Source organism: Macaca thibetana, chromosome 17 (genome assembly GCF_024542745.1).
Source record: "Macaca thibetana thibetana isolate TM-01 chromosome 17, ASM2454274v1, whole genome shotgun sequence".
Taxonomy (NCBI): domain Eukaryota; kingdom Metazoa; phylum Chordata; class Mammalia; order Primates; family Cercopithecidae; genus Macaca; species Macaca thibetana.
In genome coordinates this window covers 81,082,468-81,095,333 of record NC_065594.1, presented here as the reverse complement: position 1 = coordinate 81,095,333, position 12,866 = coordinate 81,082,468, and the positions used below count along the sequence as shown (strand labels likewise).

The following is a 12,866-nucleotide window of genomic DNA, read 5'->3' as shown; positions in this document are numbered from 1 at the left end:
TCTAATTCAGCTGCTAGTGATTCTCCATTACCATGATTCTTTCTCTTACCACTATCCATTAGATAACCTGTTATTCATGCTGTTGTTGATGATTATGATATTATGCCTATAATAGAACAATCCCAGAAGCATTTATAACTACTTTACAAACCAATCGACCAGTTATAAAACTCTAGCAGTTGCAGATGGACAGGCCTGAGAGAATTCTCAAAGTTGAAATCTCCATGGGCTTCCAAATGATTGTGCTAAGAGGAGAGTGCCATGGAAATTCATTTGTGTTATTGGTGATATTCTGCCAATTCTGTCTTCTTACAGTCACTCCCATATATTGAGATCTGCGCTAGCCTAATGGCTTTACAACCTGTCTTATTTAATCTTCACAGTAATACTGTAAAGCGGGCGTTATTAATGTCTCCACTTTGCATGTAAAAAATGACAATGATTGGAAAGTTAATTATCTAACCCCATGTTATATAACTGGGTAGTGGTAAAACTGGGACTCAAAACCAGGTTGCTCAGCTGCAAGAGACTTTTTATTCAGCATGAGATGCTACCTCCTTTCAATTTAGCCATTACAAGCCCTGCTGTCAACATGCTGTCTTTGTTCTGGCCCCGTGTTAACTTTTCTTTTCTTAAAAAAGACCGTATTTATTGCTGGCTGAAAGGGACATTCGCATACATTGTTGCCAAGAGTATGGATTAAAATATCTTTTCCAGAAAACAGTTTGGCAATATGTATCCAAAAGTAAAACATATATACTATCTGACCAAGAGAGTCCACTTTTAGAAATTTATCCTAAGAAAAATTTGGGGCAGTAGCCAAGGGCATATGTTTGAGGATGTTTATGAGGCATTATGGCAATTTTTAAAAAACGGAAACAGTCTTAGTCTCTAGCAATAAGTTATCGATTATAAATTATGAAATTGGAATAAAGGCAAACCATTAAAATAAGCATTGAACTTTATTGATGTGAAGATATGCTGATGACATATTAGTACAAAAAAGGATCCCATGTTTGTGTGTGGGATGCCGGTGTGTGTGTGTGTCTGTGTGTGTAAAATACCTGGAACATTAACTCTAAAATGTTAGTGGTGGTATATCTGGGGAATGGGTTTAAGATGTTTGTTTGGCAACTCATCCTCATTTTCTAAGCCTTTAACAGTAAAATATTTAATTATAGAATGAGAAAGGAAAATTGCATCAGTAAAATGAAAAGAAAAAATAATGGACATTCTAACAGAAACCACATGTACTAGTTAAGTTACATTCGGTTGCAAGGGACCAAAAAAGCCCGAAATAAGTTGCTTAGGTGAGGTATGCGATGAGGAATCCCGTTCTCTCTCATATAAAGTCGGAGGTGCTCATTCAGCGTGGTATGGTTGCCTGTGTTGCCACGGATCCAGACACCTTCCCTCCCGTTCCAGTTTGCACAGCCTCCATTACCACAGTCATCTTGTAGACTAGCATGGCTGCTGTAGCTCTAACCCTCACATCCATATTCCAGAGCACAGGAAGAAGAAGGAAATATAGGAAAAGAGGGTTTCTGCTTGCATCCTATAGTCCTGTATGTAGTTACATGGTCAAGGTCAGCTTCAAAAAAAGACAAGAACTGGCCTTTTTTCTTGGTAGCCTAGTGACTCCATACAGATTGTCTTTGTAAAACAGGGAAAAGAGATACAAAGGAAAGACTGGCAGTCCCTGCCACAATCCCCACAAGGATTTGAGTCTCTGAGGATCCTTGGCTTCTGCTAGCTAGCCCAACTTCTGTCTCAAAGATCTACTGTAATATTAACCAATCGAAATGTTGCATAATTCGGGGGACTAAAGAGAAATTGAACGTTTTTGCATTTCCTTTACTTTATTTCATACAAATAAATGACCTTGAGAGAACACTTTTACTGAAAATTAAATTGATTCTTTTGATTTTGGTCTACTGAAAAAAACATAATTTAACAGAGAAAATTAGTCTGCTACTGATCAAAGTAAATATATGCCCCAGGGATCCTTTATGCCACAATTAGAGAGTACAGGAAGTATCAACAGAGGGTTTTTATTAATAACTGGTGACTGGCAATGCTGGCTTTGTCTTTTATCCTTAAAATGAGGCTTCCAGAATTTTGACAGACACTTAACAAGGTCCTATAACAGGTTTGCATCTCCACTGATGCCTGTATTCTCAGAATGAGCCTATTCAAGAAGAATGTGCCTGATTCACCCCAAAAAGAGTTTTTGCAGTTTATTCTAAAGAAAATCCGAATCCTGTAAATGGACAGCTGAGATGAGCAATTTGCAGTTGACATCTTTGTCAAAGGAGCTTTATGTAAATGTGCGCCTCAATTTTATCATTTAAAAATACATATAGGAGGAAGAAGCGGGGGGACTGCCTGAGCTCAGGAGTTCAAAACCACCCTGGGCAACATGCTGAAACCCTCTCTCTACTAAAAAAATACAAAAATTAGCTGGACATTGTGGCGGGTGCCTGTAGTCCCAGCTACTCAGGAGGCTGAGACAGGAAAATTGCTTGAACCTGGGAGGGAGGCGGAGGTTGTAGTGAGTGGAGATCATGCCCCTACACTCCAGCCTGGGCAACAGAGCAGGACTCTATCTCCAAAAAAAATTAAAAAATAAATAATAAATATACATATAGGGCCTGTATATAAAAAATAAATAATACGGCCGGGCGCGGTGGCTCAAGCCTGTAATCCCAGCACTTTGGGAGGCCGAGGCGGGCGGATCACAAGGTCAGGAGATCGAGACCACAGTGAAACCCCGTCTCTACTAAAAATACAAAAAATTAGCCGGGCGTGGTGGCGGCGCCTGTAGTCCCAGCTACTCAGGAGGCTGAGGCAGGAGAATGGCGGGAACCCGGGAGGCGGAGCTTGCAGTGAGCCGAGATCGCGCCACTGCACTCCAGCCTGGGCAACAGCGTGAGACTCCGTCTCAAAAAAAAAAAAAAAAAAAAACAATAATAATAATAATAAATAATACATATAGGGCAAGAGTCTCTCACCACCTCACTCATTTTATAGAAGGCAAGTTTATTTTGCACAAAGGATCTACCACCACTACTACCAGGGATTTGAAACTATCATTACAAATCCTAGGTAGTGATATCTTTGCATCATCTCATTCATATTTCCATTAGCAGTTACCCCTTCAAATACAGCATCAGACTATCAGGAGGACATAAATAAGGATGACAAAGGAAATATTTATTTCTGTAAAACAGTGAGATCAGGCAGGAATAAAACAGTGAGTGCTTGTAATTAGTATCTTTATTTAGAAAAACAAAAATGTTTAATTTTGCCCTATTCCTACTGTATGCACATACACACTCACTTGCTCCTGAGAACTAGAAAGAAAAATATTAGTGGGAAAATACGTGAAAGTGGGAAATGTCTTCCAGCTGGGTGTAATATTGACACATAAGTAATATGTGATGATAGCTAGGAGATAATAACCTAGATATCTAATTCAATGGATTTCAGATTTCATGGGCCTGTACCATCTTGAATTTCATCACTTAGGTCTTTAATCCAAAAGAAACTACTTGTTCCCTTCATAATATGTACATAAAATTTCCATTGAGCAGATTAATTGCTTCCTAGTTAAAATAATTACACAAAGTATATTAAGCAATGTGGCAGTCTTCTACCATTAAAATAACACCAGTTCTTTCCCTGTGCCACATGCACACTTCTTATTTTATTGATCCTGAGAATATTTTTATTAGGTCAGTGAGAACTGTCCACTAAATAAAAATAAGATTTGCTACCTATAGTAAAAACACACCAGACACAATGCTTTTTAATTCTAATTTTCATTTTCTCCCAGATCTAATAGATATTTATCAACATAATGGGGATAAAATACTAAAGTATTTCTCTTGCGGAGAAGAATATTTGAGCAATTATATGCAAAGCATATGCAAGACAGAAAGTGCCTGACATAGCAAGTAGTCAATAAGCTCAGGTTATTAACATTGTTCTTTTTTCATTTACTTAAGCTTTCAGTGTTAAAGAAATACAATTGAAATGACTTCATTCCAAATATAAATCCATAAGAAGACACATTTTTGATGACATAAAATTATACAAAGCTGGAGACGTAGAGTTCTCAATGTTCCGTATTAAATGTCTCTGACTCATCTCCCTTCTTTGTCTTGAAGATGTTTCATGAAGATGCTGCTGGAGGTTGGCAGCTGGTAGCTGTGGATGTCAACAAGCCCCAGGGACGCGCCCCAGCCTGCCTCCAGGTGCAGTACAATGCCATTTTAGCAAAGCTCTTTGAATTTTATTTCATCAATGAAAATACACAGCTCTTTAAGCTCTAGAATTGTCCAAATTTATGATCCTGAAGTTAGAGATGGTACTTCACTCCATCCTGTATTCCCAGAACCTAGCTTTTTTTTTTTTTTTTTTTTTTTTTTTTTTAAAGATACACAGTAGGGATTTGATAAGTTTCTGATGGCTGCACACATGTAAGAGGATTTCAGTGGTATTGAATAAATGAAGAATTTTGTTGACATGTGAAATCTTATAAAAATAGTCTTTACCGAAGACCTGAGTTATTTGGCGGTGGGCAAATTCATTCAATTTAATACCTCACTGAGTAACTGGGAAAAAATATGTTGATACATAGTCTCTCTGTTTTTCTGCTTTTGCAAGCTTTCAGAGGAGCATAATATAGAGGTGTTTCTTTAGCAAAGTGCACCAATAGCAAACATGTGGCAGTGAGATGGCAGGTGGGACCTGAGAGTCCTCATAAGATAGATTCTCACAGTGATTAGAAGATGGAGCCTCAGGTCTCTGCCCGTGAACTTTCTGGAATCACCGTCGTCTTCTCCAAGTTTCTCCAAGCTGCCGTTGACAGCAATATGGATAACAGCAATAACAATAAGGCCCAGTAAACCCTTTATCTCTTCTTCAGGGGGCCATACTGACATCTCTTGCTTTATTCCCCCTCCATGCCCCCCAAATATCAGTAACTCATTCAAAATAATGTCACCTTACCAAGAGCAGCACCCCTACCTTTCCATAATATTTTCACTACTTTAATTTTCCCTCCAAGCAGCCCACTCGTAGGATTGAAGAACTGATTCTTCCACCTGGATAATTTTATTTTCTTTAGCCTTTTTGGTTTTCAGTGAAAAATTCTCATCTCACAAGGGGCAGTTTCCATAGTTCTTTACATCCCGCCCTCATAATTTGGAGAAGTGTTCACATCTGCCATGGGATGAGACCATATCTCTTTTCTTTCTTTTGGGTCTTTCTCCAGATAGGGACTTATCATGCCACTCAAGGATTGGTACCTGAAAAATAAAATTGTAATCTGAGCCATTACTGTGGGCTTTGTTTGTATGCCCATTTTACCGTGGAGTTATTGACTTCTTTTTGTTTTTATTTGTATTGAGGTGTGATTAACAAATAAAATTGTAAATACTTAAGGTATACAATGTGATAATTTGATATATGTACACAGTGTAAAATGATTGTTGCAATCAAGCTAATTAACACATCCATTGCCGCATATGTTCAATAGTTACCTCTGTGTATGTGGGGTGGGGGGTAACACTTAAGAGCTAATCTCCTAGCAAATCTCATGTATACAGCACAGTATTATTAACCATTAATGAATCATTTTGTTTATTAGATCGTGAGAACTTGGCCATCTTTTGACTGATAACTAATATCTCCCCATTTCTACTCCCTGCCCCCAGCCCCTGGTAACCACCATCCTACTCTCTGCTTCAATGAATTTGACTTTTTGAGATTCCATATATAAATGAGATTATGCAGTATTTGTCTTTCTGTGTCTAGTTCATTTCACTTAGCATAATGTCTTCCAGGCTTATCCATATAGTTGTCGATGGCAGGATTTTTTTCTTTATTATGGCTGAGTAATATTTCACTGTATGTCTATACCACATTTTTTTTATCCATTCATACATCAGTATACACTTAGGTTGTTCCTTGTCTTGACCATTGTGAATAGTGCTGCAGTAAACATGGGGCTGCAGGTGTCTCTTTGAGATACAGATTTCATTTCCTTTGGGCATATATCCAGAAGTGGGATTGCTGGATCATATGGTGGTTCTATTTTTAATGTTTTGAGAAACCTCCACACTGTTTTCCAGAATGACTCTGCCAATTTAAATCCCCACCAACAGTGTAAAAGGGTTATCTTTTCTTTATGCCTTTGCCAAATAGTTATTTTTTGTCTTTTTGATGGTGACCATTGTAACAAATATGAGGTGATTATCTCATTGTGGCTTAAATTTGCATTTCCCTGATAATTAGGGATAGTATGCACTTTTTCATATACCTATTGGCCATTCATGTGTCTTCTTTGGAAAAATGTCTACTCAGAATTTGCTCATTTATAATCAGATTATTTGCTTTTTGTGTTTGTTTTTGTTTTTTAGTTTGGGGGTTTTTTGGTATTGAGTTGTATGAGTTCCTTGTATCTTTTGGATATTATCTCCTTTTCAGAAATATGGTGTTCCAATGTTCCCCTGTTCCATAGACTGCCTTTTCACTTTGTTTATTGTTAGTTATTTATTTCTGTCAGTTTAAAAAAATGGAGGGCAATAAGTGGAGAAGCTTGCAATGAATATTGATAAGTATTATTATGTGGTCCTCCTTCTGGCCTATATTTGATGTTGGCAATGCTGCTAATATAAAACTACAACTACCTTTACTCCTACTATCGCTACTAATAGTATTAACAATGACAATGATTATAGTACTAGCTTCTTACCTAAAAAGCACTTTTATTGACATTATTTTTTAATCCATCAACTGATATTTACTGAGTTACCAACTATATGCTAGACACTGAGATAGTCCAGAAAGAAACTAGCACAGTCTCCACACTCATAGAGCTTACAGTGTGCTCGAGGGTGGAAGGAAAAAAAGGCAGCATCAAGCTAGCAGTCACAAGAGTGACGTGGGTTTTGAAATAAGTAATGCAAGATGCAATGAGGATATATAAATTGGGGTCCTCTTTGAGAGGTCAGGGAAGGTTTTAATGGGTAATCTTAAAACCAAAACTATGAGTAATCCCAACATTTTGGGAGGCTGAGGCAGGCAGATCAGCTGAGGTCGGGAGTTTGGGACCAGCCTGGCCAACATGGTGAAACCCCATCTCTACGAAAAATACAAAAATTAGCCAGGCATTGTTAATTTAATAGCGTGCTTGTAGTCCCAGCTACTTGGGAGGCTGAGACACAAGAATCACTTGAACCCAGGAGGTGGAGGTTGCAGTGAGCTGAGATTGTGCCACGGCACTGCAGCCTGCGTGACAGAGTGAGACTCTGTCAAAAAAAAAAAAAGAGAGAGAGAGAGAGAGAGAATGGGGAAAAGAATGGCTAAGGATGAGGTTTACTACAACGCTGTGATGTAGAAAGACTGACATGCCTGGTCAGCCATTTATAGGAGACAGTGGTGACTCAGAGGACATAGTGATGTCTCCTGAAGTTACATTCAACCAAAGGGAGAACCCAAGACTAGTGGCTGGGTCTTCTGGTTCCTAGTCACATGCTTTATCCAGCTGAAAAAAATATGCAAGAAATCATAAGTTTGTGGTAGAGAAATAAGCTATCGGGGCTACTCTGAGTGCCAAATCAGAGTTGTATGGGATCAAGAGCTTTAAAATCTATTAAATCCTTGTTAATAGATGCCTCAAGGTGGCAATATGAAATTAGGAGGCAAGTCAGCCTCCTTATCACAAAGATTTGAGAATAGCAAGGGATTAATGACAAGGTGAAGTGTGATGACAAAACCGAGCAAGGAGATAGTAAAATAAAGATTGGAATGGAGTGGGGATAGATGTCGGGCTTGAAGTGTATAGATGTGGCATCTCAGAGACCCCTATATGAGATATGTGTTATGAATATAGCAGCATGCTTATGACATCTTATGAATGTGACTCATATGCTTAGAAACTGGGGGGAAAGGGATCAGGTAATTCAGTATGATGCAAGTTTCATTCAACTCAACTTCATGTGTTTGACGCTGAATAAAGCTTTCCAGAGGCAACAATGAAGAGTGCATGGAAGAAAAGTGGGATGGCCAAGAAGTTGTCTATTTGTACTGAGCAGGAGCTGTGATTAGAGAGAGAATACATTTCCATGTCTGAGGAAAAAATAATTAATTAATTAAAGAATTAAGTAAAAATATATTGAAGATAAAATGGGCATGAAATACTTGATGGCTTTTACTAATGATTAATGGCATCTAAAACTGGGTAACAGGAAAATTTTCATCTGAATCTTCCATTCTGTGGCTTGGACTATCATGGTATCTTACCCTCAAAGAGGAACAGGAGCATATACCACTTCTTTTTATTTTTAAAACAAGCAAAATATGAACAAGTTCTCATAAAAAAATTGATACGGAAATAAAATTAAAGGAAGAGTTTACTTGAAATCGTCTTTCAACGTATCCTTCCTCATTCTTCTTCCAATAGGTAACTTGGAGGTTAATGTTGAGTCGATTCTTCTCAGACTCCTGCATTTATGCATTTTATCTCACATGAAAAAGCATTTCTGCCTCCAGGAAGCACTGACATTTTCACAGAATGCTTCTTCTTCCTACACCACTCCCTTCTCACTCATCCTTCAGAACTCAGCTCAAACATCACTTTCTTATCCTCAAAAACATAAGCCAGGTACCTCCGTTACATGTTTTCGTATCATCCTACACTTTTCTTTTACGTCTACCATAATTTTAATAAAATAAAATAAATTAAGGGTATAATTAGTTGTTTGATGTCTGTTTCTCCCTCCAGGAGAAATTCCATTACTTTAGAGACCATACCAGTCGTAGTCACTACTGGAACTATGCCTTAGACATGAGAGATGATCAATTATGTTTATTAACTGAGAACAAGTCTAGTGAAAGAAGGAGCCAGTACCTTCTTGGCTTATGAAAGTACTTATTTGACCTCTCACTTAGAAGCCGCTCTGTTTATCCTCCTGGTCTTGTCTCCAAGAACTAGACATTGAATAGACTGTGGCAATAACACCCTTTTCCATACATAACAGTTATTTCTATATGCATGTCGTTGGAGTCTAAAGTAAGCAGTACACTTGGAGTTTGCTTCCAGAAAGTGCCTCGCAGAGGTTGTAGGGTTTTGGATATCTCTGGATACTTTTGCCAGGATGTCTCCTCTAATCTGTGGTGGCAGAGCCTTGGCAGGACATAACCCTGATTTCTGTCATGTCTCACCTCTTTCAGAACTCTTTTCATCTTGTAAGCATATAAGATAAATTTGTCTTATGTTTAGAAATATCGTGTTAGGAATAGCATCATTAAAAAGAACCCAAACTAATTTTTTTTTTTTTTTGAGACAGAGTCTCACTCTGTTGCCCAGGCTGGAATGCAGTTGCACAATCTTGGCTCACTGCAACCTCTGCCTCCCAGGTTCAAGTGATTCTCCTGGATCAGTCTCCAGAGTAGCTGGGACTACAGGCATGCGCCACCATGGCCAGCTAATTTTTGTATTTTTAGTAGAGACTGGGTTTCACCATGTTGGTCAGGCTGGTCTTGAACTCCTGACCTTGTGATCCATCCACCCTGACCTCCCAAAGTGCTGGGATTACAAGTGTGAGCCATCACGCCTGACTGGACCCAAACTAATTCTATGTTAACAAGAAGATAGAGTTTATTGGAATGAAACATTCGAATGGCTGTATTTAAATGGAATTTGTAATTTCGAAAGTGTTGAAATAAATTAGAAAAAATGAGGTATCAATAATATCTGAGAGATAGCAAACTGATGTTTGAGTTCCCATTTAACTACTAGAAACTGTTGATTTTGTTCAAAGTGGGACTTTGGGTGGGCGGAGCAAGATGGCCGAATAGGAACAGCTCCAGTCTCCAACTCCCAGCGTGAGCGACACAGAAGACCGGTGATTTCTGCATTTTCAACTGAGCCTCTGCTGCTGATACCCAGGCAAACAGGGTCTGGAGTGGACCTCAAGCAATCTCCAACAGACCTACAGCTGAGGGTCCTGACTGTTAGAAGGAAAACTATCAAACAGGAAGGACACCTACACCAAAACCCCATCAGTACATCACCATCATCAAAGACCAGAGGCAGATAAAACCACAAAGATGGGGAAAAAGCAGGGCAGAAAAGCTGGAAATTCAAAAAATAAGAGCGCATCTCCCCCAGCAAAGGAGCGCAGCTCATCGCCAGCAGCGGATCAAAGCTGGACGGAGAATGACTTTGACGAGATGAGAGAAGAAGGCTTCAGTCCATCAAATTTCTCAGAGCTAAAGGAGGAATTATGTACCCAGCGTAAAGAAACTAAAAATCTTGAAAAAAAAGTGGAAGAATTGATGGCTAGAGTAATTAATGCAGAGAAGGTCATAAACGAAATGAAAGAGATGAAAACCATGACACGAGAAATACGTGACAAATGCACAAGCTTCAGTAACCGACTCGATCAACTGGAAGAAAGAGTATCTGCGATTGAGGATCAAATGAATGAAATGAAGCGAGAAGAGAAACCAAAAGAAAAAAGAAGAAAAAGAAATGAACAAAGCCTGCAAGAAGTATGGGATTATGTAAAAAGACCAAATCTACGTCTGATTGGGGTGCCTGAAAGTGAGGGGGAAAATGGAACCAAGTTGGAAAACACTCTTCAGGATATCATCCAGGAGAACTTCCCCAACCTAGTAGGGCAGGCCAACATTCAAATCCAGGAAATACAGAGAACGCCACAAAGATACTCCTCGAGAAGAGCAACTCCAAGACACATAATTGCCAGATTCACCAAAGTTGAAATGAAGGAAAAAATCTTAAGGGCAGCCAGAGAGAAAGGTCGGGTTACCCACAAAGGGAAGCCCATCAGACTAACAGCAGATCTCTCGGCAGAAACTCTCCAAGCCAGAAGAGAGTGGGGGCCAATATTCAACATTCTTAAAGAAAAGAATTTTAAACCCAGAATTTCATATCCAGCCAAACTAAGTTTCATAAGTGAAGGAGAAATAAAATCCTTTACAGATAAGCAAATGCTTAGAGATTTTGTCACCACTAGGCCTGCCTAACAAGAGACCCTGAAGGAAGCACTAAACATGGAAAGGAACAACCGGTACCAGCCATTGCAAAAACATGCCAAAATGTAAAGACCATCGAGGCTAGGAAGAAACTGCATCAACTAACGAGCAAAATAACCAGTTAATATCATAATGGCAGGATCAAGTTCACACATAACAATCTTAACCTTAAATGGAAATGGACTAAATGGTCCAATTAAAAGACACAGACTGGCAAACTGGATAAAGAGTCAAGACCCATCAGTCTGCTGTATTCAGGAGACCCATCTCACATGCAGAGACATACATAGGCTCAAAATAAAGGGATGGAGGAAGATTTACCAAGCAAATGGAGAACAAAAAAAAAGCGGGGGTTGCAATACTAGTCTCTGATAAAACAGACTTTAAACCATCAAAGATCAAAAGAGACAAAGAAGGCCATTACATAATGGTAAAGGGATCAATTCAACAGGAAGAGCTAACTATCCTAAATATATATGCACCCAATACAGGAGCGCCCAGATTCATAAAGCAAGTCCTTAGAGACTTACAAAGAGACTGACTCCCATACAATAATAATGGGAGACTTCAACACTCCACTGTCAACATTAGACAGATCAACGAGACAGAAAATTAACAAGGATATCCAGGAATTGAACTCATCTCTGCAGCAAGCAGACCTAATAGACATCTATAGAACTCTCCACCCCAAATCAACAGAATATACATTCTTCTCAGCACCACATCGTACTTACTCCAAAATTGACCACGTAATTGGAAGTAAATCACTCCTCAGCAAATGTACAAGAACAGAAATTATAACAAACTGTCTCTCAGACCACAGTGCAATCAAACTAGAACTCAGGACTAAGAAACTCAATCAAAACCGCTCAACTACATGGAAACTGAACAACCTGCTCCTGAATGACTACTGGGTACATAACGAAATGAAGGCAGAAATAAAGATGTTCTTTGAAACCAATGAGAACAAAGATACAACATACCAGAATCTCTGGGACACAGTTAAAGCAGTGTGTAGAGGGAAATTTATAGCACTAAATGCCCACAAGAGAAAGCAGGAAAGATCTAAAATTGACACTCTAACATCACAATTAAAAGAACTAGAGAAGCAAGAGCAAACACATTCGAAAGCTAGCAGAAGGCAAGAAATAACTAAGATCAGAGCAGAACTGAAGGAGATAGAGACACAAAAAACCCTCCAAAAAATCAATGAATCCAGGAGTTGGTTTTTTGAAAAGATCAACAAAATTGACAGACCACTAGCAAGACTAATAAAGAAGAAAAGAGAGAAGAATCAAATCGATGCAATTAAAAATGATAAAGGGGATATCACCACCGACCCCACAGAAATACAAACTACCATCAGAGAATACTATAAACACCTCTATGCAAATAAACTGGAAAATCTAGAAGAAATGGATAATTTCCTGGACACTTACACTCTTCCAAGACTAAACCAGGAAGAAGTTGAATCCCTGAATAGACCAATAGCAGGCTCTGAAATTGAGGCAATAATTAATAGCCTACCAACCAAAAAAAGTCCAGGACCAGATGGATTCACAGCTGAATTCTACCAGAGGTACAAGGAGGAGTTGGTACCATTCCTTCTGAAACTATTCCAATCAATAGAAAAAGAGGGAATCCTCCCTAACTCATTTTATGAGGCCATCATCATCCTGATACCAAAGCCTGGCAGAGACACAACAAAAAAAGAGAATTTTAGACCAATATCCCTGATGAACATCGATGCAAAAATCCTCAATAAAATACTGGCAAACCGGATTCAGCAACACATCAAA

The 12,866-nt window shown here is 38.8% G+C and overlaps 1 protein-coding gene across 7 annotated transcripts in view; it reads left to right on the top strand.

The window, feature by feature from the left end:
- The window catches only part of NALCN (sodium leak channel, non-selective), a 358,280-nt gene that overhangs the window by 121,709 nt on the left and 223,705 nt on the right, over positions 1-12,866 (top strand). For all 7 annotated transcript variants that reach the window (XM_050766656.1, XM_050766657.1, XM_050766654.1 and 4 more), the window contains one exon: positions 4,170-4,256. In XM_050766656.1, coding sequence (XP_050622613.1) covers positions 4,170-4,256 — 87 coding nt within the window. The remainder of the gene's footprint in view (positions 1-4,169; positions 4,257-12,866) is intronic.